Raw genomic sequence first — 27,638 nt, 5'->3', positions numbered from 1 at the left:
GGACACAGCTGAGTTAGCTGTGAGGTCCCTGTGGAAGGAAATGCCTCAGAGTGCTGATGGTATACAAGGGGAGCTGGCTGAAGAGTGCAGATGAGGGGAAGAGCAGAGAGAGGTAAGGCTGGAGAAACAGAGGCCACTGGGGGTGGGGGGTAGGGGGGGTGGCAGTACTGGAGGAGACTGGGTTTTGTTTCAGGGCAGTGAGATGCTGTGAGGGGTTTAATCAGACCAGCAGCAGGAAGAAAAGTCGGAAACCACAAAAGTGGTCGAGAGAGATCACAGTGCACGGGGGAGGGAGCAGTGGAGCTGAGGGGGAAGTGGAGCGATGCGGGGAGGGTGTCTTATAAGAGGGAGAGGAGAGCTGGCTTGTTAATGGACTGTATCCTGGATGACGTTTCTGGACCAATCCACAGTTCCCTCTAACACACACTTCAAGTCATCTGAGGGTAAAGGGATACTAAGATCAACAACTAGTAGGCAAATGAATGATTAATATGTGACAAATTTCTAATGGTAATAGTTGAAATACAAGAGAACTAAAATTCAGGGACGCAATTAAACCAACCCACAGAACAGTGGGAACCCAGCCTCTCACACTCAAATCTGACCAGGGGCAGGGAAGCCCCTCAAATCTGGTGTTTCCGGTTGCCATCTAAGCTAAGGGCTGGGGGAGGTAGGCTCAGGTACCACAAGCCTAGCAGGGGAGCTCCTGATTTTTTGCACCATGAGATCAAAAGGATCAGGGCATCTGATGAGATAAAAACCAAACACAGACAAAAGACAAAGAGCAGTTTTCGTTTCTTCAGTGTGATTAGAAGTTTGCAACATGAAATTTTAAGGATAAAGGCAAACCTGATTCTAATTTTAAAAACTTTTTTTTTAAGTTTTAAACAGAGGACAGGGACTTCCCTGGTGGTCCAGTGGTTAAGAATCTGCCTTCCAATGCAGAAGACATGGGTTCAGTCTCTGTTTCAGGAACTAGAATCCCACATGCCACTTGGCAATCGAGCTCTTACACAACTACTGAGCCCATGTGCTGCACCTACTAAAGCTTGCATGTTCTAGATCCCACGCTCCACAACAAGAGAAGCCTGTATCCACAATTGGAGAAAGCCTGAGGAGCAATGAAGAGCCCACACAGCCAAAATAATAAAGTAAAATAAAATAAAATAAAATAAACAGAGGACAACTTGTATGACGGAACTCAGATTTCTAGGTGCAATTTAACAGAAGATGTGATGAGAGAATTTTAAATATTATGGCATAAAAATGCATGCCAAAACTTCATGGCTTTCTTGAGACAAAAACCCTCAACGATGGAAGAGGAGCCCAGTAGACAGTATCTTCTCAGCCCCCAAACAAACCTGCTCATAATGTTCTGTTCAGACCACAGTCAAGTCGGCTCAAGTATTCTGGGACTCAGGCAGAAGATGGAAGGTTTTCCCAGAACATCCTGCAATCACAGAATTTAACGTTTCAGTATGTCTAATGATGCATGCATGCTCGGTCATGATTGACTCTTTGCAACCTCATAAACTGCAGCTCACGAGACTCCTCTGTCCATGGAATTTTCCAGGCAAGAATACCGCAGTGGGTTGCCACTCCTACTCCAAGGGATCCTCTCAACCCAGGGACTGAACCCACATCTCTCCCATCTCCTGACTGGCAGATGGATTCTTTACAACCAAGCCACCTGGGAAGCCCCACATAAGAGTTATAATACTTTCATGAGGAGAAAACAAACTATTTACATAAAAACTGAAATGTAGTAATTTGGAGTTGGTAAACTAAGTTTTAAGGAAAAACTACATTCTAACTTTGGGGTTTGGACATATAGTCAAATTTTAGAAAAGTCAGTTAATTTATTTGGACCATTTCCCTAACTGAAAAATGGGTGTCTCACAATTAAAAATTTTGAAGAGTTGGTGATAAAGTGAAGAAAAACCCTTGAAGAAGTTGAAAGATTTTGACTTTGGGATGATAGGCAAAAAGAGGGAAAAATTTAAAAATTTACTCATTTCTCCTTTGCTGAATCTCTACAATCCCCCTCTCACTTTGCAATCCTGTAGGCTATATCTGGATGGAGGTCAAACAGCAGGAAGTTGAGAGTGCAGAGCAATGTAACGGATCGATGGAGATTTTGCATGGAACAGGGTTAAGTATGCTGAATCTTGAGAAGAACCTGGGAATGAATCATTGCTGCCCTGAGACTGCGGCAGGTCAGGATAGGCCTTGGGGCCAGAAAGGCCTGGCTGGATCCTAGCACCTTGGCTTTGGGGGCACCTGGGAGAGTCATCAAGCTCCCAGAGCCTCAACCCTCTTATCTGTAAAATGAAGACAAAGACTCTGGGAAAGCTGACTGTGGGTGTGAGCTCTCTTTATAAAATGAGGTGTGCCTGACGATCACCATCCAGATGAGAGGAGAACACGAGCCACATTTCGATGTTTTGAAACGCACGTCAGTGCCCAGAACAGCACCTGTCCAAAGGGCAGGTCCTATCTGTCCAAAGAGCCGCCTTCTGCTGTTAACGCTGCAAGTGCCAGTGTGGAGTCTCTGCCGAGCATGGACGCCTGCAGACATGCAGACACTGCTGTGTCCTGCTCACAAGAGTCTGCGAGACAGAAACTAAATAACAGAAAGCAGTGACTAGCTTAACTTTTTAACAGAGAACAAAGAAAAATGAAAATGACTGGAAATGGTGTTTAACTGAACCCATTTATGCACTGTCATTTACCCTGCCTGCAAAAGAAAGTCAGCAATTTTCTGACTGTTCTTATACCTCAAAGTGAAACTGGTTCACAAAATAAAAACATACATAATCCAGTGTCAAAAACTGGTGATTTATAGAAATCACCCCGTTTATTTCTTCCAATAAAGAGGAAAAAAACAAATAAAACATGTTTCAATAATTCAGTGTTTGAGTCACTGGCAAATACTGTTTGTATCATTCAACGTAAGTGTCCCAGGTCATGAGCTCCAGGCATGCTGACGGCCACGAATCTTCCACGGTTCAAACAAAACGGAGAGCCCACACGTGAGGACGATGTCAGTTGAAAACAAGATGCCTTATCACAGTGTGCATAAAAAGGTCTTTGAAAAATATTCAGATCTTTAAAGGAATGAAAACACTCCTGTTTTGTTGTAGCTTTTGTTCCCTTTAATTGTTAATTTTTGGAGTAAACTTTTTTCGCCGTGAGGAAGGAGTCGTATGACTTTGTAAGTGGAAACCAAGAGGCCACTGGCTAAGGCAAATGCCTCCCCTCCCAGACACAGAGCTCTTCTGTCCCCTCAAAACCCTCTTTCATGATTTCTGTTATGGTTCAGAAAGGTAAATAAAATGATTTCAAGTATTCAACTCCTATCAAAAATTGGTATCAAAAGTAATAAAGGACCTAATTTCTTTATAATTCCATGTTTTAAAAAATAACTTAAGAAGCAAGAGGCCCGGCCCTTTACTTGTATAAATACCACAGCGTAACTAGAGTTTCTTAAGACAGCGTGGAGAGGAGTCTGTGTTTAGCACCTCGATCATCGATCTTAATGTTGGGAACGTCTCTGACACGGACGGAAGAGTCTTATAAGAAGGTGAAATACTGAAAGAGAAAAACGCAAAGAAACGGTGTGAAAATCAACACAATTTTACCAAAAAAGGCAAAGCTTACATTATATCAATTCCTATTACAATATTCACTTTGCAGTACTCCACATGTGTGACATCAGACAACATCACATATCAGGGGGACCTGTGAGCACAGCAGATCCTGTTGCAGCAGTCACTGGGGTATCAGCAGGCTCCCATCACGAGATGCAGGTAAATTCAACCAGTCTTCGGAAAGAAAACCAATCTCTGACTTACATAGTAAGTGTTGCCCACACACATCCCTCCGAGACACATGCTAGACATGGAACCTGAAGACACATGTTTTGGGTCCAGCCTTGATCCTTATCAGCTTTAGTGGTTCCTCTCAGACCCACTTCCCTGTATTTGCAGCAAGAAGGACAGTATTCCTAACTCCCAGAGTTACTTACTCCTGGTAAGGAGTATGGAATGGTTGTCAATTACATTGTGAACCTGTAGCTGCACAACATAAGGTGGCGTTGCTATTTTTTCCTCAAAGAGTTGTTGAAAGATCAACACTGTAAAATTATGCAGGAAACAGAGGCAAGGCCTTTGACCTTATGGTCATATTACTAAAACATATGTAAACTAGTAAACCCGAGACAAAAATACACTAGAAGGAGGTGTAACTGTTAAAGGAGTTTTTATTACAAAGCTAATGGAATACTTACAAATGGGACCAAAGTATCTTACAGAGACAAACTTCCGTTTTAAACAGAGCACAGATTATCCAGTGATTTTTAGAGTGGTTGCTATGTTGAACAAATATGGAAAAGCAAAACTGGAAGTTTCTATGATATTAAAAAAAACATGGAGAAGGAGCAAGAGTCAATAAGGTTAAATAGTGAAATGTGCTTAAAGATTAAAGGCAAAAGGAGAAGGTGGCGGCAGATGAGATGGTTGAATGGCATCATAGACTCAATGGACATGAATTTGAGCGAACTCTGAGAGATAGTGGAGGACAGAGGAACTTAGGGTGTTGTAGCCCATGAAGTTGCAAAGAGCTGGACATGACTTAGGATTGAACAACAACAAAATTAACTATGAAAGCACCTGTGAGTTTAATTTCAGCATATATATATACATATGTATATATATGCCCCTGTGGTGCTTTTGAAAACAAGAGTCAGGAAAGATCGTAGTACTGGGCCCTCCCACGGTAACCATCAGGAGTAATTTCTTGCAGCTTTCCCTGACTCCTATGTATTTTGTACCTAAATCACAGTGAAGCACCACCTTCCCCAAACAAAGAGCACAGGAAAAATGCAGCTGAAAGGCAGGGGCCACCACCCAGGGAACTCTGAGTCAGGCCCAGCTCAGCTTTCAAAAATCACTCCTGAATACTGACCCTGCAAGTCTGGGACAAAGGACCAATGAGCCAAGAGACAGGAATATCTGACTATATAAATGAGACATCTGTAACCCTTCCTTCACAAACTGGCTCCCTTATTTTATTCATTATTCATTTTTATCCATACACTCGCCTGTTAAGGGGTCATAAATGACAACAAAAAAACAGTAACCTTGAAAAGCAGATTAAATTCATTATATAATCATAGCCCATAAAAATGAACACAATTCCAGTTTCACTTCCTTTTGTTGACCCCTATCAAGCAGTTACCTTTTCAAGTTCATCCAGCTTTTAGCTATTTTGCTAAAGGCCTCTGAACCAGGAGCAGTCATAGCTTCAAAGTCAACCAACTGAAAAAGAAAGATTTAAGAATGTGGTTAAAGATGGAGGGGAGGTTCCCTTTGGGATTCAGTTCATTTGTGTGTCTTAACATAAAACTCCACAGACTGGGATTGAAACTGTTTCCCTTCTGGCTCCAGCTCCAACATACCTTCCCTTTGGGAATTTTTCCTGCTACTTCTTTTCCACTTGCCATCAGCGCTCCCACAATCACTGAGTAAGCGATCACACTATTCAGATAGAGAACAATTACCAGTCAGTCCAGGCCACAGACGGTTACCACATTAGAGCTCACCATGGATTTCCCATCCTAAAAGATGACATTGTATTTCTTTTAACAATTCTTTGGACATCAAACAAAAGAATATTTTCATTTGTTCTAAAAATATTTGCTAATACACTAAGAAAAATATTTACTGGTTTACTAATTTAGGGGTAAATGTATAACAATAATATTTTTCTGAGACAAAAAGTTTCTTTTAATGATGAGTTTTTTTAATTGGTTTTCCTATTCTTATGAAACACTGAATTAGAAAATGTGCCTTCTTTCTATTATTTTAAAAAATTCATTATCTGCCACATCACATGGCATGTGGGATCTTAGTTCCCCAACCAGGGACTGAATCTAAGCCCCCTGCATTGGAAGCATGGGGTCTTAACAGCTGGACTGCCAGGGAAGTCCTTGCTTGCTTCTATTTTTAACTGCATGAGGCTTGGATTTAAAATGCATATATATAATATACTTTGTAAACGCAAACATATTATTAGAGTTTAACAATAAAAACTTTGGCCCCAAAGAAGAAAAAGAACGCATCTCAGAAAGTACTAACAGACTGGTCTGAAGGCTGGCTATGTGCACTTCCTTCCTGGCATGTCCAGACTCACTCTGGGCTCTGACATTCTTATTATGACGCCAGCTGTGTGCTTTATGAGAGGCACCCCAGGACGGAGACAGCTAAGACAGAGCTCTCGCCTCTGCACGTGGCCACCAGCCCTGCAGCCACCTATCAGGGAAGCCCTCACAGAGGCCATGGACACATGCGCTCTGTCTTTGAAGGCCGTGGGCAGGGCAACAGATGGAGAGGAAAGGGCAGGAAGGGGGCTGGCTGGGAGGGGCAGGAGGTGTGTCGACAAGCAGGGGGTGTGGCAGAGGGGCCAGAGTCAGGATGGAGAGAGGGCAGATGACAGGAAAGGTGACGAGGCCACGGTAAACCAGGGCCGGGAGGAGCTGGCACTGTGCACCACGCCACTGGGTTGGCACCTGAGCCAAGGAGAGGTTTAGGAGGCAGAGTCAAGGAGACTTAGTCAGGGACCGGACAGGTGCGGGGGCTGAGGGGGAGACGGGGATGACTGGACCTCCTTCTCAGGTGACACAGAAGCCCACAAGCTGCTGTGTGAACACATGCATGCACAGTGCCTGCAAGTGGTGGATGAACAGGGCACACGGAGGCCCCTGCACGTTATAGATCTAGTTAGCATTCCTGTAACAGTTGTGCTGAAGGTACAATATTTCTGTTCCGATTTTACTTCAAGGCCACTTTCATTTTGTAAGTTCTAGGTGCACACTTGTCTACAGGACAGAGTGATCTCCACCAGCCTAGTTTCCATCCATCGCTACACAGTGGTGCCCAACTTCCAATGCTTTTTTAATAGTATAAGAAAACTTACTACCACATTTAGGAGTTTTACTTTCTAAAGTATTAGTCAGAGATCAACACACTTAAGTATATGATTTTAACCAAAACATCTTAAATTCAAACATGTGCTAACAACAGCATACGCCATTCACCTGATTCACTGTACATGGTACCAAATAAAAGAGAATGAAAAGAAAGCTCTACAGACACACCCTTGTTTGAATGACACTTGAAAGACTCCTAGTGAATTCGCTAAGTAGAATTCATTTATAACAGTAATAATACTTTGGGATGGTTGGTGATGCAAAAGCATTACACATTAGGGCTAAAGGTCAATTAATGGCCAAAATATGGGGGCGGCAGGGTAACAGTCTGGGCAAACACCAGGAATTAAAGCACAGTGAGCGCATGTGTGCACAGAGCGAGATTTGGATACATTTTTGTGAATGAATGAGCTCCAGCCTGTAAACACCAAGAACCTTCTACCAGAACTACCTTCCAGAATCCTTGATGACGCAGTAGATCAAGGACATCACTTTCAGGTGGACTTTGGAAAAACAAAGGGGGCTTCTCGCCATTGCTAGGATACCTGTACTCACACCCACACTGCAAATGTAAGCAAAAGGCGAGTGTTCTTCACTACAAAACTGTCAGATTACAGGCTATCACCCACCTGGATCCACGAGAGAGCGGCATTAAATTATAAAAATAATAAACTAAGGATAAGATTAAGTTGCAAACAGCATCAGCCTCCTAGGAAAAAAAGATATGTGCTCGTGAACTTAAATAATAGACTATAAACTCATTTTTATGAGGTGACAAGACACAGCAGAATCATTGATTAGGAAGAGGATTATTTCATTCTTCTCCTGCAAGGACGTACTTTTCATATCCCTGAACATTTTATACTCTTTCACATCTTTTTTTTCTAATGAAAGGATATATGTACAGTTTAGTTTTGAGCAGTATGCTCCCAGCTGCCTTCAAAACGGCAACCTTTTTCGGATAAAGGTAGATATCTGTTTTGGTCTATAACATTATTTGCAAAGTCAAAATATACATTAGGATTAAAATAAAACAAAGTGCTTATTAATATTGTATATACTTTCTCAAACTACAAGCCTCTCTACTCCAAGATTCTGATTAGCATCACCCCTCCCCCCACCCTCCACCCCCCTCCCGCCACTGAGATTTAGGTGATCAGTATACTTAATTATATATATGTGTGCATGCTAAATCTCTTAAGCTGTGTGTGACTCTTTGTGACCCCATGAACTATAGCCCACCAGGCTCCTCTGTCCGTGGGATTCTCCAGGCAAGAAAACTGGAGTGGGTTGCCTCCAATTATATGTATAAACTGAATAAAATCCAGAGAAATAAAGGAACTTTCCAAAAGCCATGGGCATCCATTCCAGAATGTGGATGGAGCACCCCACTATACTCTCCACAGTGACAGCTACAATCATGCAAGTGACATTGTAGCTCCTTGGGAGCAGGATGTAGCTCCCTGTTGAATCAGAAAGCAATGGTGGAGGAGGTCGCAGTCCAGGAAACAGTCCCGTCCATCACGGACAACCTATACACTTAAATATTGACAAGGCTCTAATTTATGATAGTATAACACAGTAACTACATACATTCCACTTTCTCAGTTTCTGTAGTTATTAAATACAGGAATTGTCTCTATAAGAATGTTAAAAGAAATGTTTAAAGCTTATTTCCTTTTACTTCTTATTAAATAAAGGTTATTTAAAGCTGATTTCAACCATAAATGTACGATTCCAATGAAAGAGGACAAAAGAATCATAAGCAGCGTGGATAAAATGAAGACAAACAGAAACCTACCCCAAATTCTGATGAGAGAATCAGTACTTTTCCTTTTGCTGTTAGATCTTTATAAAGTGCATCTATTTCGGCGTGATACAATTGTGTTCTCTCTTCTGTGGTTTGAGTTTCCACAGAAAATAGTATATTGCCAACCCTAAAAATACAAGAATGTATGTCAGAGGCATGTACTATACAATTATAAACACAGGGGGTGGCGGGGTGTGGGGGAGCAGCAGGGTGGCACTCGGGGACGTGGCAGGACACGCAAGGCGTGTCGGCGCCTTTCTGAGCAGACTGCCGAGGCATGGCTCCTAACAGGCGGCTTATTCACAAACAGGTTTTGCTCAGTTTAACCATATGTACTTTTTAAAAAACACATGCTTTTAATTTTAATTTTTAATTGGGGGATAATAGCTTTACAACGTTGTGCTGGTTTCTGCCATACAACAACATGCGTCAGCCGTAAGTATGCGGACATCCTCTCCCTCCTGAACCTCCCTCCCACCACCACATCCCACCCCCTAGGTCACCGCATGGCACTGAGCTGAGGCCCCTGTGCTCCTCACCAGCCATGTTTTACACACGCTGATGCACACAGGTCAACGCTACCCTCTGGATTCGTCCCTCCCTTTCCTTCCCCTGCCGTGTCTGCAAGTCCTTGCTCTATGTCTGTGTCTCTGTTCCTGCCCTGAGGACAGGGTCATCAGTGCCACCTTTTCAGATTCCATATATATGTGTGTTAAAACAAGACAGCTGTTTTTCTCTTTTTGACTTAACTTCAATCTGTATAATAGGCTCTAGGTTCATATGTACGTCTTTTACGAGCTTAGGCCAATGGAGGAGGAAATAACTACACAGAGTACAACATATTTCAATGTGTTTCCATTTTATCAGACAATCACCCTATTACATCAGAAGAGCAGGAGCCGGGGCTGTGCACAGAAAACAAGCTCTGGGCCTCCACGCTTCCATTGTTTAAAGCTCTGCTGCACGTGCAGCTCCATGTGAGGCCCTGTGGAGGATAAAACTTCCACGCAACAGGTATTTACTGTATAACACCAGTACCAAAATGCTGAAGATAGTCCTTAGATGCTTTGAAGAACAACCAGGCAAAGCAGCTGTCTTTATCGAGGAAAGGAGGGGGAAACAAGGTCACAGATTATTAGCAGTCCATGCGTAAGGCCATAACAGTTGATCAGAGGTTCAGAGGAAAAAGTTGATCTAATTTGGAAGATGTGGAAGAAAACAGAAAATGCTTTGTGGAAAAAGGGGCCAGAACTTGGGTCTTCAAGATGAGGATGTGAGTGAAAGAGACCCAAGAGGTAGGAGGTGACCTCGGGGAATAAGTCATCGAGGCAGGCCTGGTTCTGGCAGGAAAGTGCTTCAGGTAAAGCAGGAAGTTATTGTTCGAGGCCATTACTATAAAAGGATTTGCCTGTCTGGCAGGGGAGATGATTTCAGTGTCAACAGGCAATGGCAGGGTACGGACTAGGGAGGGATTTTTGGATCCAGGGAAACACCCAGTGGGGTGCAGCCCACTGAAGCACTGGTCAGGCACCAGGAGACCAGAGATGGAGATACGAGTCATGAGTCCTTGTGGGGGTCAGAGGCCCCAAGCAAGACTGACAACAAATGGAATGAAAAGAGATGGCTGAGGAAGATGCTACGTTTGGGGGAAGGATTTATGTACTCTAACTTAGTAGTTCCATTTCAGCTGGGAACTTCATCATGGGTGGGTGAACAGGAAGGAGAAAATAATTTTACATCAGTAGAAAACCCTGGAATTCCTTTTATGTGAGGAGAACCATCTTTATTGGGAAGGTGCTTTGATAAGTGGCTTGGGGTAGAGATGGAGACCTCAAAGAAATGGAAGAGTCACAGCATCTTTGCTAAATGATGTTTCTCCCTGAAGGCTGGTGTGAGTTCTGACAAGGAAGCAAGAGGCCAGGAGGCAGAGGGGCTGAGAGGACGTGGGGCCCAATGCTGAGCTGCCAGACACCCCTGAGGCAGATGTGCTGGAGCTCAGGGCGGCAACCGAGGAACACGTGTTGTGAAGGGGGCAACGACTGGGGAGGGTCAAGATCATTCCACCCAAGCTCAAGGATGTGGAGGCTCCGAGGTGAAGTCTGTATTTCAGACGGACATAAAATGATTATTAACACAAATTTTCTTTTGGTGCTATTATATAAGCTGAAAGAGTGGGAAACATCCTAAATGATCAGTGACAAGTATCCCCAAAATAGAATACTATGCAATTTTTAAAAATGCTTTTAAGAATAAGGTATGGGAAAACATTCATAGCAAGGGTAGAAAAGAAACAGGTTATAAAACAATATGTACAGTATAATCTCAGTTTTTAAAGGGAACAATGATTTAAAATTTTTTCTCTTTGCTTATCTATATTCTAAATTTTTAATAAAATATACTCCCACAATGAATTAAAACTATACTTAAAATTCGAATAACAGCCTTCAATCTGCCAATCTCTCATCTTTTTTTCACTTAATTGGTAAAAGTCTTCCTCACAACAAGCTTCAAAAAAGCCGGTTCTAGTGATACACTGGACCTTGATAATCTCCATTTCAGGAGACAGCGAAAGCCCAGAATGTCAAACCTCCTCTGGCAACACCAGGCGTCTGCACGCTTTCTGACGCCTGCCCCCCCCGTACACCCACACTTAGGAAGCACACATACTTGTCTCCTGTAATCGTAATCGTGAAGCCATCATATTCCTTCCCTTGGTCTTTGAGGCTGGGAACTTTGGTGTTCACAGTGAACCCATCCTTTGTTTTAGTATTAAACTGCTTTCAAGGAAAAAGAAAATTCACATTACTAGTGAGATTCATTGTAAATTCCCAATCTGCAGCGCCAACTCTGACTTTGATGTTTCTAAGAAGGCTCAGAGAATGCAAGACATCGTGTCCTCTGTCCTGGCAGTTAGTGTCCAGGATGCCTACGCCTGCCCGTATGCCCCCATCCACTCTCTCAGCCCAAGTCACACTCCCCACCGCCCCTGCCAGAGGCCAGAAGAGAACCTCAGAGCAAAAGGCACATAGCCTTCCTTCAATGGCAACTCTCACTCCTGAGAGCTCCCTTTGGGTCTTTTCTCTTGTTCATCTTAATTGGCAGAAACTTTTGACACTTAGCAGAATAGCCGTATTCAACATCCTACAATTCAAAATAGCACCATGTATTTTTGCTAGTGCTTCTTCCAAGTAGACTCCTATCTGTCTGAAAAGTACTCAGAATTTTGTCAACCGAGAATTTTATACACACACATGCACATACCCCAACTGCGCAGACCACAGAGTAACAAAGCAGAGTATTCTAAAGGAATGAGAGGTGAGAGTGGCTCTTAAGGGTGATGAGTATGAACACAGCTTTCTGTTTAAAACACTTCTGACAAACTGAAAGCCAATAAACAGGTGTTGTCATTGCTCCAGAGACACCCTCCCCAAATTCGGTTACTGAGTGTAGCTAACAGTTTTTAGGATTGACAGACTTGAGTAAGAGAATCGATGGTAAAATAAAAACAGGTTGTGCTTCACAAAACACACTGGAGGCAAAGGCTGTCTGAAAACAGCGGCCAGCGGGCATCATTAAGGTGCAGGGAAGGGTGACGATGTGTGGATGTGGGCAGGACGGCTGGCAGCAGGGGCTGAGAGAGATGTCTTTGTATGGGGACAAGGGCTTTCAGCGGCAGAACGTGCTAACACTTAAGGGTGTGCGTCAATTCTCTCTAATGCTCCCAGCATGCCTATGAGACAGGCCACGATCTCAACCTCACAGGTGAGGAAACCCAGGTGGTGAGATGAGGTAAGCTGAGGTCCTGCCTGAGCTGCACATGGAAACAGGGGTCCAGGCCCTCAGGACATCCAGTCCCCTAACTCACTAACCAGTTGCCCAGAGGGGAACTGAGGTCCCTCTGAACTTGGCTGTTTGGCAGAAGCACATCGTGTATCTCAGAAGAACCTGTCAGGGCATCACATTCAACAAGCACTTTAAACACAAAGGCATATCTTTATTTACTTCTGTGTGTGCCTTTAGGAGCACCAGGACACACGCAGCCTGGGTGGAGGCACGGCGTGCAAGGCCACAGTCAGATGGCCGTTCCCAGATACAGCCACACCGGCAGAGACTGCGCTGGGAGCCGGACACTGGGTGGGCGGGCGATGCTGGGCCCCGAGCAGCTCTCCACACAACTGAAGCCATTTGCGCATTATGCTTTTCTTAATACACACACACACACAGACATACATACATACATACATACTATGGGCTTCCCTGGTGGCTCAGATGGTAAGGAATCTGCCTGCAATGCAGGAGACCTGGGTTCAGTCCTCGGGTGGGGAAGATCCCCTGGTGAAGAGAATGGCAACCCACCCCATTATTCTTGCCTGGAGAATACCATGGACAGAGGAGCCTGGTGGGTCACAAAGAGTGGGACATGACTAAGAGACTAACGCTCTCACTTTTCACTTTCATATATATGTGTTAAAATATCCCTGAACAGATTCTGTATTCTGCCTAATATAGTAAATTTAAATGCTGAAAATACCCATGGGAAAGCTAAAGACTAAAATCTGAGTCAGGCTCCAGTTTCTTTGTCTGGTGCATCTAGCAGTCCTTGGTGGGACCATTCTGCCCCCTGGGGGACATTTGGGGAATTCAGGGGAGAGTGTGGTTACAAAGTGCAAGGAACAGTCACACGGGCATGACTCCCACTGGATTTGCACATGGATGAAGAAGTTGTTTATAATGTAATAATTACCTAGGCCTGGAATCAGACTCCATTTTACACTCAAATGCTAAATATTTGTTACAGTTGAAATACCCACTGACTTTTTTAGAAATGCAAACAGCATATAAACTGAGGAAAGTATATCTGTATATTGTACAGAACTTTATTAAGTGTGGTTAACCATTATGGAAAACCATATCACCAAAGTCACAGCTCATGGTACTTGAGTCAGCAAATGACAGAGAGCTACAGGGCTGCCTCTGGAGCCGTCACACTCACCAAGACTTCACACACATGTGCAAGCAACGGGCTACTTCTTTGTGGCTTCTCATGAAGACATGCCTGAATGCTGACATACTGCTTCTTGCCTATAAACAACTTACCTTCCAGAACTCCTTTACAGCATGTGGTGACTTTCCAAAGGATTTTTTGAGTATGTGGGATACATTCTTATGGATTTGATTTTAGTGCAGTAAAGGGGCCATCTGAACATGTTTGCTGAGTTAAGACAGGTTTGAGAAGACTGAGAGCCACACCTCAGTTCACGAGACCCTCAAAATAACCACGTCGGCCAGACTCATCAGCACACAAGAACCTGGAGTAGAAGCACGAGAGACTACCCAGCCCAGCAAGCAGGCTGCACCCGGGGCGCGGGGTCAGCTCGTGGCTTTGTCCATGAAGTGATGCCTCCTGGTTATTCTTTAGAAATGCATAAGCCTTGTCACGCATAGAAATTTCTTAACATTCACTCGATGTACATCAGTCTTATCTACTATAGCTACAAGGAGAATATTATTCAAGTTTTATGCTAAAGGTCAAACTACTAATTGAGAAAAATCAAATGTACCTGCTGTGGGCACATTTTGGGTAGTTTGGAGAAAAGGTTCATAAAGTTCTAATTTCTTAATGGATTATACTTTTAAAACAATATAATTATTTCCCCCTGATGGGCCCTTTATCTTCAATTCAAATACTTCTGATACTGATATTGCCACACCTGCTTTTCTCCAGTAGCATTTACCTGGCCGACCTTTCAGCCTTAAACTTTTTGAATATCATCTTGTTGCAGGTGTTTCCAGTGAACAGAACACAGTTGGGTTTTCAAACACCGATCTGAGATGCTTGCTCTTTCAGGGAGGGAATCCAGTCACTCAAGACACATCACCCATTACACACATTCCCTCCTTATCTTAATTTTCTTCCTTCTCTTTCTGTAAACCTTTAGTTGAACTGACTTTGTTTACTTTATTGCATTTTCTTACCTTCTAGGGTCTGCTTTAATTTTGGTTATTATTCTGGTTATTATTCAGGATGTGTTTTTATCAGTGTTTTTAAGTGGCACACTTTATAAAACTTAAAATACTAATAACATTAACAAACATGCCTCTAATGATAATGAGTTCTTTCTTTCAAAGAGTGCTAATTCTTTCCCCTAAAAACACCTACTGTGGTTTTGATGATAAATTTACCTTCATAATTGGAAGGAGGTCTTCCACTTTGTGGACCTTTTCCAGAGCTTCTCTAACTTCCAACAATCCTTTAGGATTATTAGCTCTTTAAAGGGGAAAGAGAGAGAGATAGCAATTAAAATTAACACAGAAATCAGTAAATTAATTATGCTATTACCTTTAATTTAGATAAATCCTTAATTACAACTGGCTCAATATTCAAAATGGTGGACCACAACCAAAGTACCGAAATACTGGAATAGCTTAATCTAGTAAGTATTGGGCTACAGATGAGAATTAGGGAAACAGCAGTCTGTCCAGATGTGAAACAGGGAAAACCAGAACGGATGGACAGCCAGTGTCTATGTGGACACACATGGGTCTGGGCTTGGTTAGAAAACTTTTGATTCTCCTATTCCAACTATGAAATTAGAAGTGTACGTTTTTTTATTCCTAAAGTTGCTCAAATGGAAGTATACTACTAGGCTTTTATGCCAATTTTATATTTACTTGGTGACAACTAACCTTCAGAATCCTTTTTCCCCGGCCTTTTGTCCACTGTCCCATCTACACTGCACAGCCTCTCAGTTGAGGGAAGAATGAGTATTAAGGTGGAAATCCACCATTTAATCCCTAATTAAGAAATTTAAAGAAACATCCTGCTTTCATTGAATTCAAAGACAGGAGAGAGGCTAGAAAAGCCACAGCACTTCAAGATTAAAAACACTCAGTTGAGGTCCATGGATTTTGTAAAGCTATTAAAAAGGAAGTTGATAAATGATTATGAAAGGCTTTATGATTCTAAACACTATGTAAAAATGTGATATATTTTGTTCAGTCTGTCAATAGGCATGGTTTTCAAGTTTCATAAATATAGTTAATGAGAAATATATAAAATCTATCCATTACCATGAAAAAGAAAATTGAAAGATTACCCATGATAAACTAGAATTCTATCTTTAATAAAATGAAGAATTTTCTCAAAATATTCCAGGTATCTCATGTTGATCACCTGACCCCTGTTAAGAAAAAAATATACGTTGAGAATGTTTTTACATTGAGATATGTTCATTGCAACATTAACTCAAAAGGACAGTAAGAGAGCTGTGAGAATAATGTAGCCAAGAGGTTTGGGGCATTGGTTTGCTTGCAGTCAAAGAATGGGAGAAACAAACGCCTGTCTGAGCAAAACTGATGGTCAGCAATGGAAAGTACTCTGGAAGAAAGGTAAAAAAACTCAGTGCCGAGATGCCAAAGCAGGAAGAAAAGTTCTCGAGTGCTTCAATGAGGCTCAGGCTTATTTGCCACTTTACAGTTAAGAATCCCTTCCCTTTACCAGCAACATGCCCCCTCCCTGTCCTGCCATATCACTGTTCTCAGTGTTCCTGACAGCGTTAGCTGCTAACAGTCCTTCTGACTGTGTAACTCACTAGCTGTCTTCATCCCCTCCACCACTCTAAGTAGTATTTTCCTCCCATTTCTACCCCAACCTCCATTTTCAAAACTATCCCAAGACTTCCCTGGTGGTAGAGTGGATAAGGATCCACCTGCCAATGAAGGGGACACAGGTTTGATTCCCGGTCTGGGAAGATTCCACATGCTGCGGACCGACTAAGCCCGTGTGCCACAACTACTGAGCCTGTGCTCCACAACGAGAGAAGTCACTGCAATGAAAACTCCGTGCATTGCAACTAGAGTAGCTCTCACTCGCTGCAACTAGAGAAAGCCAGCCTGTAGCAATGAAGACCCAGCGCACCCCAAAAAATAAATAAATAAATTATTTTAAAAACAGCAGCAACAAACCCTCCCAGAACCTCATGTAGAGCCAACACGCTGACGCATGCGTCCAACAGCACACAGAGCCAACTACTCCCTGGACACAGCTCCCTGGGCTCCCCACTGGTGCATCAAACATCAGGTTCAGGAATTCACTCCAGCTCCCAAACATGTTCACCTGCTTTTTGCCCTGGGGCTTCCTGGCCTCCTGGGGCAACCACATCCCTGCAGCTGCATGCTCACCCCCACTTCTAACCCACCACCAGTGCTCCAACTCTGCCTTCTCGTGTTCACTCGTCCCCTCCGGCTCACTTTCACAGAGCTTTCCAGACCTTTGCACCAGTGCACCCAAACGTTACACAACTTTCTAACCACTCCCTATCCCTCCAAGGGAAGTCGCTGCCTTTGCCACCTGCGGCCAAAGTGATCATCCAGATGTACGATTCTGTTCAGGTCACATCTCTGCTTCTGAGCTCTGAATGGCTATCACTTCCAGACAGAAAGTGACTTTGCATGGGTATGTTAGTTATTTGTTGAGGGAAAAAAGCTATTTATGTTTTGGCTACTGCTTATCTTTCTAGGGTTGATTTCTGACAGTCCCCTTAATCATAAACTAATCACAGTTGTACTTCCCTGACCATGCCTAACTCACTGGTGTCAGGGTTGGCGGTGGGGGGTGGTTGTTCACGTGTCATCCACCTCTCTCTGTTCTCCATCTATCCAAACAGCATCACCTGAGGCTGGACTGGGACCCCCGGCACCCTGTACACATGAGCAGCACAATCTCAGCATTAAAGGCAGCTCACTGGCCTGCCTCCCTCACTGAACTACGAGTCTTCTGAAGTTAGGAGCTGTACTTCACTGCCATATCACCGCCATGCAGCACAGCACATGGGGAGTGGCCTTCGGTTAAAGCTAGTTGAGTCTACCTGTTGACGTCACAGATTATTCTGTAAGAAACATGAACACACAAGTCACAGGGGAAAGGAAATTTATTTTCTAGAAATCAAAGCAATAAATATCCTAATAACATTTCCATTAAACTCAAATGTTGAAGTTGTGTAGTAGAATATTTTCTTGATTCAGGCTTCTGGAATTAGAAGCATTTTAAATGTGATAAAACTACCATACTTGTAAAATTTAGCTAAAATTAAATTCAGTGGGTCCCCTTGGAACTGCTGCTCTTTAATATTTGCTCATCATTTATTGAGAGGGTGGGATAACAGGGTGAACACTTCACCCACACGCCCAACTTGTCAGAAGCCTCTGGACAAAACAAAAGCTCTCCAGTTAACCTGGCTCAACCTCCCAAGAAGGCAACTTAGCACCCAGTGTCTTTGAACCAAACCCTTTTGTGTGTTACAGGGCGGCGCAAGGGGGAGGCCTTCCCCTCACTCCAACAATTCTTTGAGCCACAATATTATAAGTATATAATATAATGGTATTGTAATGTCGTCCATCTAAGTCTTTCTATGACAATAGATAACTTTCTAGGGCCATTTAAAGATGGACATCTAGGCAAAAATCTGGCATTCTACCCTTCAACTGAGCTCTGCATCAAAGAGATTGGAAAAGGGGCACAACATTTCTTTTTGCAACCAGGCCAGTTCAAAGGAACGCAAGCAGGACCCTGCAGGTACAGGGCTAATTTGTGTCCAAAGGTCACCAAGAAAGGAGAAACGGGTTGCCTGCAGTCTCTGTAAAGTGATTATTTAAGATAATAAATAATCCTTTATTTAATTATTTTAAATTAAATTTTAATTTAATTTAATGTAATAATTTTAAATTATTTAATTAATGAATAATCCTTTATTTAATTATTTTATTATCCTTAATTAAAATAATCCTTTAATAAAAAAAATCTCCTTGGGCCTCCCTGGTGGTCCAGCTGTTAAGAATCAGCCTGCCAATGCAGGGACAGGGGTTTGATCTCTGGTCTGGGAAGATCCCACACGCCTCAGGGCAACCAAGTCCACGAGCCACAACTACTGAGCCCTCTTGCTGCAATGACTGAAGTCCGCACACCCAGAGCCTGTGCTCTTCAACAAGAGAAGCCACTTCTCACTACAACGAGAAGCCTGGGCACCACAACTAGAGAGAGTCTGCATGTAGCAACAAAGACCCAGCACAGCCAAGACTAAACTAATTTTTAAAAAACTGCTACGAAAACAGGAAAGATAACCAGAATGTTCATACCTGATTAAATTGATGTGGTTGTTAAAACCTCTGCTGAGACTTCGTGCTGGCATTTGATCCAACCAGAGCACTGGTTGGTCTGGGTCAGCAATCCTATAAAATACAGTTTATTAAAAATGAAGACCTTATAAAACCTAGAAATGTTCAAAAGCATTAAAAATAAAACATGTACAAGTCTTTGTGAAAGTGGGGAGAAAACAACTTCTCAGCCCATTACATCTAAAAGTATGAAACATAAACCTGCAAATTCCAAAGATATTCCAACTGGACCAAGTAAGAAGTCAGTGCAGGTTTACCAGTAGAGCAGTGTTTTTCTCATGAAAATGAATACCAGCAGGAAACATAACTTATAAGGTCTACTATTAGTTAATAAAGGAGGAGGAAATAGCAACCCACTCTAGTATTCCTGCCTGGAAAATCCCATGGACAGAGGAACCTAGCAGGCTATAGTCCATGGGGGATCACAAAGGGTCAGACATGACTGAATACACATGCACACACATTAGTTAATAAAATGGGATTCAGAATCCACTAACTAGAGGAGATTTAACATCATACTACATTGATTAGACTTCTGGTTTATTTTCATTTAAATGCCAGTTACCGTCTCCATTTTACTGCGATGTCAAACATGTCTCTCCACTGCATCAGCCGTGTTTTCCCATTCATTCGAACCTTTGAATTTGTCCACGTACGCTGTACAGCTTGCATGACTTCTAATGCTGCCAAACCCATGGCTAAAAGAAGGAAATATGGGGAAACAGAGTTTGTAAGTACCCTTTAGAGGGAATGATCTTCACCAACAACTCAATGAACAACTCAGGAATCATTATATTAAAAGAGAATTACAAAAAAAAAAAAGAGAATCACAAGTATTGGTAATTCAACAAGACCAGAGATGCATTACCATCATGACGGCCTAACTAAAACTCAGCTCTATTAGAGGAAACTGGAGACAAATGCAGACTTATCTCCTCTCAATCCTGAAGGAACTGAGGTTCAAACCCCTCCTCACCCTACAGGAAGGAGATGGCTTTGGTGGATGAGCTGTCTGACTTAAAGCAATAACTGACGACCTACGTTCCACACCTACACCAAAGCAACAGCCTAAGAGCCAAAGCCAGAAGCATTCTTCCCTCAGAATTCAGTATGAATGAATCTACTCATTTCTGTTCTTGTCACATGGAGATTTTGAGTAAGCACAACAAACGATTCTTTTTCAAAAGTACAACACAGTTTAACCATCCTTGCTCCATTTTCAGATCATTTTAAAATACCTCTGTGTATTCTCTTGTTTGGCAGGAAACCAGGAGTTTCGTATTGCATCAGGGATCCCAAACGATCAGCCACACAAATCAACTCCTGGACCTCAGGCTTGTAACTCTCAAAATTCTGATGTAACACATCTCTGGAAGAAACGTTACGTACACAATAAAGACAACAGATACCTGGTTATCCAATTTCATTTGAAAAGCAGTCATTTCCTCCAGTGGAAACATAATTGAGAAAATTCTGACCACATCATCTTTACTTCAGTGCTCAGTACCCAACCAGACACAAGTTAAAAGGACTCTTTATGACTGTGTGCACAGTGACTGTCACAAGCTTGTTAGTAATGCTGGTAGCTAGTTTGCAATCAATTAATTATTTTGTAAACTGCTCCAGAACACATAACCTGCACGGACTGCCTCTTCTGACAAGTAACCAATCAACCCCGACTAAGTCCATCCTCTACTTGGGCTCCAAGTTATATTATGCCAAGTGTACCTGAGGGTGTATGTGGCTACTATTGTTTAACTGTCAACCTGCTAGAAGTTTTCTAACAAAGTCGGCAATTCTAAGTTACAGGCTGTGTTGGGGTCTCCAAGACCCCCCTGGGTTCAGTAATTCACTAGGACTCCCGGGCACTGTGAGAACGCAGCACAACTGTCAGAGGGAAAAGCCATGGAGAGGGAGAACGGGGAATGAAGGCTAGAGGAAACCAGGAACACTTTCAGGACCCTGGGGAGACACAGGGCGCTAATTCCCCGAGTGAGATGCTCATGAGATACTCTGTACCGGGCAGTGATCATGTGAACACACCTGCCCGGCAGGTACCCCAAGTCCCCAGAGGAGAGGAGATGTTCAGTGTGAACCACACTGCTCACACACAGGACGCAGGCACTGGGGAGCCACTCTTAGCTCTGGGCACTTAGGGTGGGAGGAGATTCTGAAATCCCTGTTTCCAGACACCAGCCTGGGGCCAGCTTGCTGACTGGCTTTCATACCTGCTGCTTTCCTGCACCGTGTGTTTCTCTAAAAGGGGGTGCTGGAGAACATATATAGCCCTTTGAGCAATCTATTTTGTTTTTATTATCTTAATTATTGAAACTTACAAAAGCAGACAACCTTATTAGTCAACCGAAGAACCAGAATAATTATGTAGCTCCACCTATATGTGTACGTCACGTTACTATCCTATTCTCCTGCCCCCCAGCAAGAAGTTACTTACGTTGAATTTTCTGTTCACAATTTCTTTACCGTTTCCTTTTAAAAAGATAGGTTACATATGTATATCTTTATTCAATAGTTTTGCTTATGAGCTTTATGGAAAAAATGATGTGACATTGCAATGTACCAACTTGCTGTTCTTACTCAACATTATGTTGCAAAATTAGTCCACACTGTTACTCGGGTCATTTGTTTATACTGCCGTAGAATACCACACCGTGCAACACTGCCACATGTGCCCATTTTTCTGCTCATAAGCATTTGGGATGATTTGGTTTCCAATCGTGAACAAATACTGCTATCAACAGGTCTCCAAGTAGTTATGTGCACAAGCATATGGTTCTGTCCTGAATATACAAAGGAACAGAATGGAAAGACTGTAGGATATGCAAATATTCAATTTTACGTGATAATGAAAAGTGCTGCTGGCACTGAATGGAGTAATCTATAGCCAAGTATATAAAATTTCCCCTTGATCCTGCTTCTGGTCAATATTACTATTATCAAACTTTGCAACATTTGTTTACCTAAGCGGGTGAAACATCTCATGTGGTCTTATGTTTGCCATTCATGTTTTCCCCTTGGTAAGATTATACCTATTCATGTCTTTTTTTTTAAATTTTATTGGATTTATTAGTTGCTTTACAAAGCTATGTTAGTTTCCACTGTACAGCAAAGTGAACCAGCTGTATGTACACATACATCCCCTCTTTTTTGGATTTACTTCCCATTTAGGTCACCGCAGAGCATTAATTAAGTAGAGTTCCCTGTGGTATACAGTAGGTTCTCATTAGTTATCTGTTTTATACATAGGATAAATAGCATATGTGTGTCAATCCCAATTTCCCAATTCATCCCACCCTGCTTTCCCCTCGGTATCCATACTCGACGTCTGTGTCTCTACTTCTGCTTTGCAAATAAGACCATCTATACATTTTTCTAGATTCCACATATATGTGTTAATAAATGATATTTTTTTTTCTCTTTCTGACTTCACTCTGTATGAGTCTCTACAAATGAATCAATTTCATTCCTTTTATGACTGAGTAACATTCCATCGTATATATGTACATCTTCATCCATTCTTCTCTTGATGGACATTTAGTGCTATAGTGAACATCAGAGTGCATGTGTCTTTTTAAATTATGGTTTTCTTGGGTATATACACAATAATGTGATTGCTGGTTCATATGGTAGTTCTATTTTCAATTTTCTAAGGAACCTCCATACTGTTCTCTGTAGTGGCTATATTAATTTACATTCCCACCAACAGTGCACGCCCTCTCTAGCATTTGTTGTTTGTAGATTTTTTGATGATGGCTATTCTGACCAGTGTGAGGTGGTATCTCATTATAATTTTGATTTGCATTTCTCTAATAATTAGTGACATTGAACATCTTTACGTGTATTTGTTGGCCATCTGTATGTCTTCTTTGGAGAAATGTCTATTTAGGTCTTCCACCCATTTTTTTATTGGGGTGTTTGTTGTTTAGATATTTAGCTGCATGAGCTATCTGTATATTTTGGAGATTAATCCCTTGTCAGTTGCTTCACTTGCAAATATTTTCTCCCATTCTGAGGGTTGTCTTTTCATCTCGTTTATGGTTTTCTTTGCTGTGCAAAAGTTTTTAAGTTTAATTAGGTCCCACTTGCTTACTTTTATTCTTATTACTATAGGCGGTGGATCAAAAAAGATCTTGCTGCAACTTATGTCAAGGAGTTTTTCTGCTTGTGCTTTCCTCTAAAAGTTTTATACTGTCTGGCCTTCCATTTAGGTCTTCAATCCATCTTGAGTTTATTTTTGTATATGATGTTAGGGAGTGTTCTAATTCCATTCTTTTACATGTAGCTGTCCAGTTTTCCCAGTATGACTTATTGAAGAGGCTGTGTTTTCTCCATGGTATATCCTTGCCTCCTTTGTCAAAGATAAGGTGCCCATAGTGCATGGGTTTATCTCTGGGTCTTCAGTTCTGTTCCACTGAATCTATATTTCTGTTTTTGGGCCAGTACCATACTGTCTTGATTACTATAGTATAGTCTGAAGTCAGGAAGGTTGATTCCTCCAGTTCCATTCTTCTTTCTCAAGATTGCTTTGGCTATTTGGGATCTTTTGTGTTTCCATACAAATTGCAAATTTTTTCATAGTTCTGTGAAAGATGGCATTGGTAATGTGATAGGGATTGCTTTGAATCTGTAGATTGCTTTGAATAGTATAGTCATTTTCACAATACTGATTCTTCCAATCCAAGAACATAGTATATCTCTCTGTATCATCTTTGATTTCTTTCATCAATATCTTATAACTTTCTACATATACATCTTTTGCCTCCTTAGGTAGATTTATTCCTAGGTATTTTATTCCTTTTGTTGTAATGGTAAATGGGATTGTTTCCATCATTTCTGACCTCTCATTGCTAGCGTACAGGAAATTCAAGAGATTTCTGTGTATTAATTTTGTACCCTGTCACTTTTCTAGATTCACTGGTGAGCTCTGGTAATTTTCTGGTGGCTTCTTTAGGTTTTTCTATGTATACTATCATGTCATCTCAAACAGTGACAGTTTCACTTCTTTTTCAATTTGGACTTCTTTTATTTTTCTTCTCTCACTGCCATGGCTAGGACTTTCAAAACTATGTTGAAAAATAGAGGCAAAAGTGGACACCCTTGTCTTGTTCCTGATCTTAGAGGAAATGCTTTCAGCTTTTCACCATTTAGAATAATGCTCGCTCTGGGTTTGTCATATATGTCCTTTATTATGTTGAGGTAGGTGCCCTCTACGCCCACTTTCTAGAGAGGTTTTTCTTTTTTTTTTTTAAATCATAAATGACTACTGACTTTTGTCGAAAGCTTTTTCTACATCTATTGAGATAATCATATGGTTTTTATTCTTCAATTTGGTATCTCACACTGATTTACATCCCTAGGATAAATCCCACTTGATCATGGTGTATGATCATTTTAATGTGTTGCTGGATTTGGCTTGCTGGTATTTTGTTGAAGATTTTTGCATCTATGTTCATCAGTGATACTGACATGTAACATTCTTTTTGTGTGTGACATCTTTGTCTGGATTTAGTATCAGGGTGATAGTGGCCTTGTAGAATGAGTATGGGAATGTTCCTCTCTCTGCAGTTCTTTTGAAGAGTAAGGATAGGTGTTAGCTCTTCTCTTAATGTTTGAAAGAATTTGTCAGTAAAGCCATGTGATCCTGGACTTTGCTTGTTGGAAGGCTTTTAATCACACTTTTAATTTCATTACTTGTGATTGGCCTGTTTATAATTTTCTGATTTCTTCCTGGCTCAGCCTTGTATGTTTCTAAGAATTTGTCCATTTCTCCCAGGCTGTCCATTTTATTGGCATACAGTTCCCTGTAGTAGTCCCTTTAATCCTTTGTATATCTGTGATGTCAGTTTTAAGTTCTCCTCTTTCATTTCTAATTTTATTGATTTGAGTCCTCTCCTTTTCTTGATGAGTCTGGCTAAAGGTTTAACAATTTTTTTTTTTTTCTTCTCAGAGAACCAGCTCTTAGTTTTACTGATCTTTGCTATTTTTTAAATTTCTATTTCGTTTATTTCTCCTCCGATTTTTATGATTTCTTTCCTTCTACTATCCTTGGGTTTTATTTCTTCTTCTTTCTCCAGTTGTTTTAGATGTAAGGTCAGGTAGTTTATTTGAGATTTTTCTTTCATGAGGTAGAACTGTATTGCTATAAACTTTTCCACAAACTGCTTTTGCCACATCCCATACTTTTGGGCAGTTGTGTTTTCACTGTCATTTGTTTCTAGGTATTTTTTATTTCCTCTTTGATGTCTCAGTGATCTCTTGGTTATTTGGTAGGAAGCTATTATTTAGCTTCCATGTGTTTGTGTTTTTTACAAATTTTTCCTGTAATTAATTTCTAATCTTATAGTGTCACGGTTGGAAAAGATGTTTGATATGATGTCAATTTTCTTAAATTTACTGAGGCTTGATGTGTCACTCAAGATGTGATCTATCCTGCAGAATGTTTCATGTGCACTTGAGAAGACAGCATAGGCTGTTTTCAGACGGAATACCCTATAAATATCAGTTAAGTCTACCTGGTCTAATGTGTCATTTAATGCTTGTGCTTCCTTATTAATTTTCTATCTGGATGATCTTTCCATTGGTACAAGTGGAGTATTAAAGTGTCCCACTATTATCGTGTTACTGTCTGTAGATTTCCTCTTTTATGGCTGTTAGTATTTGCCTTATATATTGAGGTGCTCCTATGTTGGGTGTAAAAATATTTCCAATTGTTACACCCTCTTCTTGGATTGATCCCTTGATCATTATGCTGTGTCCTTCTTTGTCTCTTGCAGTAGTCTTCATTTTAAAGACTATTTTGTCTGATACGAGTATTGCTACTCTAGTTTTTTTTAATTTCTATTTTCATGGAATATCTTTTTCCATTCCCTCACTTTCAGTCTGTATGTGCCCGAGTTCTGAAGTGAGTCTCTTGTAGAGTGCACACACACAGGTCTTGTTTTTGTATCCCTTCAGCCAGTCTGTGTCTTTTGGTTGGAGCATTTAATCCATTCTCATTTAAGGTATTCATTGATCTATATGTTCCTTTTAACATTTTCTTAATATTTTGGGTTTGTTTTTGTAGGTTTTCTATTCTTGTGTTTCCCACCTAGAAAAGTTCCTTTAGCAGTTGTTGTAAAGTTGGTCTGGTGGAGCTGAATTCTCTTAGCTTTGGCTAATCTGTAAAGATTTGATTTTTCTATCAGATTTGAATGAGATCCTTACTAGGTAATCTTGATTGCATATTTTATTTTTTCATTACTTTAAATATGTTCTGCCACCCCTGTCTGACTTGCAGAGTTTCTGCTGAAAAATCAGGTGATAACCTTATGGGGATTCCCTTGTATGTTGTTTTTCCTTTTCTCTTCCTGTTTTAAATATTTTTTCTTTGTGTTTAATTTTTGTTAGTTTGATTAACATGTGTCTTGGGTTTATCCTTCTCCTAGGGTTCTTCTAGGGTTTATACTACATGACACTCTCTATACTTCCTGGACTTGGGTGACTATTTCCTTTACCGTGTTAGGGAAGATTTTGTCCACAGTCTCTTCAAATATTTTCTCAGGCCCTTTCCCTTTCTCTTCTTCTGGGAACTTTATAACTCAAATGTTAGTGTGTTTAAGTTGTCCCCTCTGAGACTGTTTTTATTTCTTTTTTTTTTTCCAGGTTCATAATTTATTATACAAATTGAGTATCACATGATGAGTTGACATTAGCTTCTTCAGGCATGGGAACTTAACAGATAATGTACAGTTCAGAATCTGTTTATGTTGCTTTCACAGCTGGAGTTTTTTTAGACCTTAACTTGAAGTATAAGACTATCAAAGCAATACTTCCATATGTGGCCAGCACACAACTCATTCTCCCTGTGAGAGTGTAAGAGTTGAAATATTTTTTGATACCAGTGAAATGGAACTGGGCATCAGCTTCTGGACCTGCCATGATTTCAATCTTTCAAGGGGTTCAAACTCCACGGCCTATGTCCTTCACCGTACGCTGCTACCCCTCGACCCTGCCCTGTTTTTATTTCTTTTCATTCTTTTTTCTTTATTCTGCTCTCTGGCAGTTATTTCTACCACTCTATCTTCCAGCTTACTTATCCATTCTTTTGCCTCAGGTAGTCTGCCATTGTTTCTTTCTACTGTATTTTTCATTTCAGTTATTGTGTTGTTCATCACTGACTATTCTTTATTTCTCATAGATCATTGTTAAACATTTCTTGTATCTTATCGATAAGTGCTTCCACTCTATTTCCAAGATCTTGACTCATCTTTACTATCATTACACTGAATTCTTTTCCAAGTAAGCTGTCTATTTCCTTTTCCTATTTATTTGGTCTGTTGGGATTTTATCTTGCTCCTTTGTCTGCAACATATTTCTCTGCCATTTTATTTTGTCTAACCTGCTGTGCAGGGTGGCTGTTCGTTTTGCTTCTGCTGTCTGCCCTCTGGTGAGTGAGGCTGGTCCAGGGGCTTGTGCAGGCCTCCTAGTGGGAGGGGTTGAAGCCTGTGCTCTGGTGGGTAGAGCTGAGTTTTTTTCCCCCCTGATGGGCAGGGCCATGTCAGATGGGTGTTTTGGGGTGTCTGTGAGCTTAGTACAACTTAGGCAGCCTGTCTGCTGATAGGTGGGGCTGTGTTCCTGTCTTGCCAGTTGTTTGGCATATCCAGCATTGGA

At 41.4% G+C, this 27,638-nt stretch overlaps 2 protein-coding genes across 5 annotated transcripts in view; both read right to left on the bottom strand.

The window, feature by feature from the left end:
• Positions 1-2,817: 2,817 nt before the first annotated feature.
• The window catches only part of TTC13 (tetratricopeptide repeat domain 13), a 76,282-nt gene continuing 51,461 nt past the window's right edge, over positions 2,818-27,638 (bottom strand). For 2 of the 4 annotated variants that reach the window (XM_043925140.1, XM_043925142.1), the window contains 11 exons: positions 20,210-20,340; positions 19,537-19,669; positions 18,933-19,025; positions 15,896-15,979; positions 14,982-15,066; positions 11,466-11,575; positions 8,790-8,925; positions 7,618-7,697; positions 5,459-5,537; positions 5,239-5,318; positions 2,818-3,591 (listed from right to left, as the gene is read on the bottom strand). In XM_043925140.1, coding sequence (XP_043781075.1) covers positions 3,477-3,591; positions 5,239-5,318; positions 5,459-5,537; positions 7,618-7,697; positions 8,790-8,925; positions 11,466-11,575; positions 14,982-15,066; positions 15,896-15,979; positions 18,933-19,025; positions 19,537-19,669; positions 20,210-20,340 — 1,126 coding nt within the window. In that variant the 3' untranslated portion in view covers positions 2,818-3,476. The remainder of the gene's footprint in view (positions 3,592-5,238; positions 5,319-5,458; positions 5,538-7,617; positions 7,698-8,789; positions 8,926-11,465; positions 11,576-14,981; positions 15,067-15,895; positions 15,980-18,932; positions 19,026-19,536; positions 19,670-20,209; positions 20,341-27,638) is intronic. The other 2 variants (XM_043925141.1, XM_043925143.1) reach the window with 1 other exon arrangement.
• Positions 26,616-26,987, bottom strand: LOC122708725 (ATP synthase membrane subunit K, mitochondrial-like). The gene has a single exon (XM_043925147.1). The coding sequence runs from the start codon at positions 26,904-26,906 to the stop codon at positions 26,730-26,732; it is 177 nt and encodes a 58-aa protein (XP_043781082.1). The 5' UTR covers positions 26,907-26,987; the 3' UTR covers positions 26,616-26,729.

Source organism: Cervus elaphus, chromosome 15 (assembly GCF_910594005.1).
Source record: "Cervus elaphus chromosome 15, mCerEla1.1, whole genome shotgun sequence".
NCBI classification, from domain to species: Eukaryota; Metazoa; Chordata; class Mammalia; order Artiodactyla; family Cervidae; genus Cervus; species Cervus elaphus.
Note: the sequence above shows the minus strand (reverse complement) of the source record. Positions and strands in the feature narration are given on the sequence as shown.

Excerpts from the sequence above, each read along its gene's own strand:
- LOC122708725 (XM_043925147.1), bottom strand. The coding sequence starts at position 26,906 with ATGGCAGGTCCAGAAGCTGATGCCCAGTTCCATTTCACTGGTATCAAA.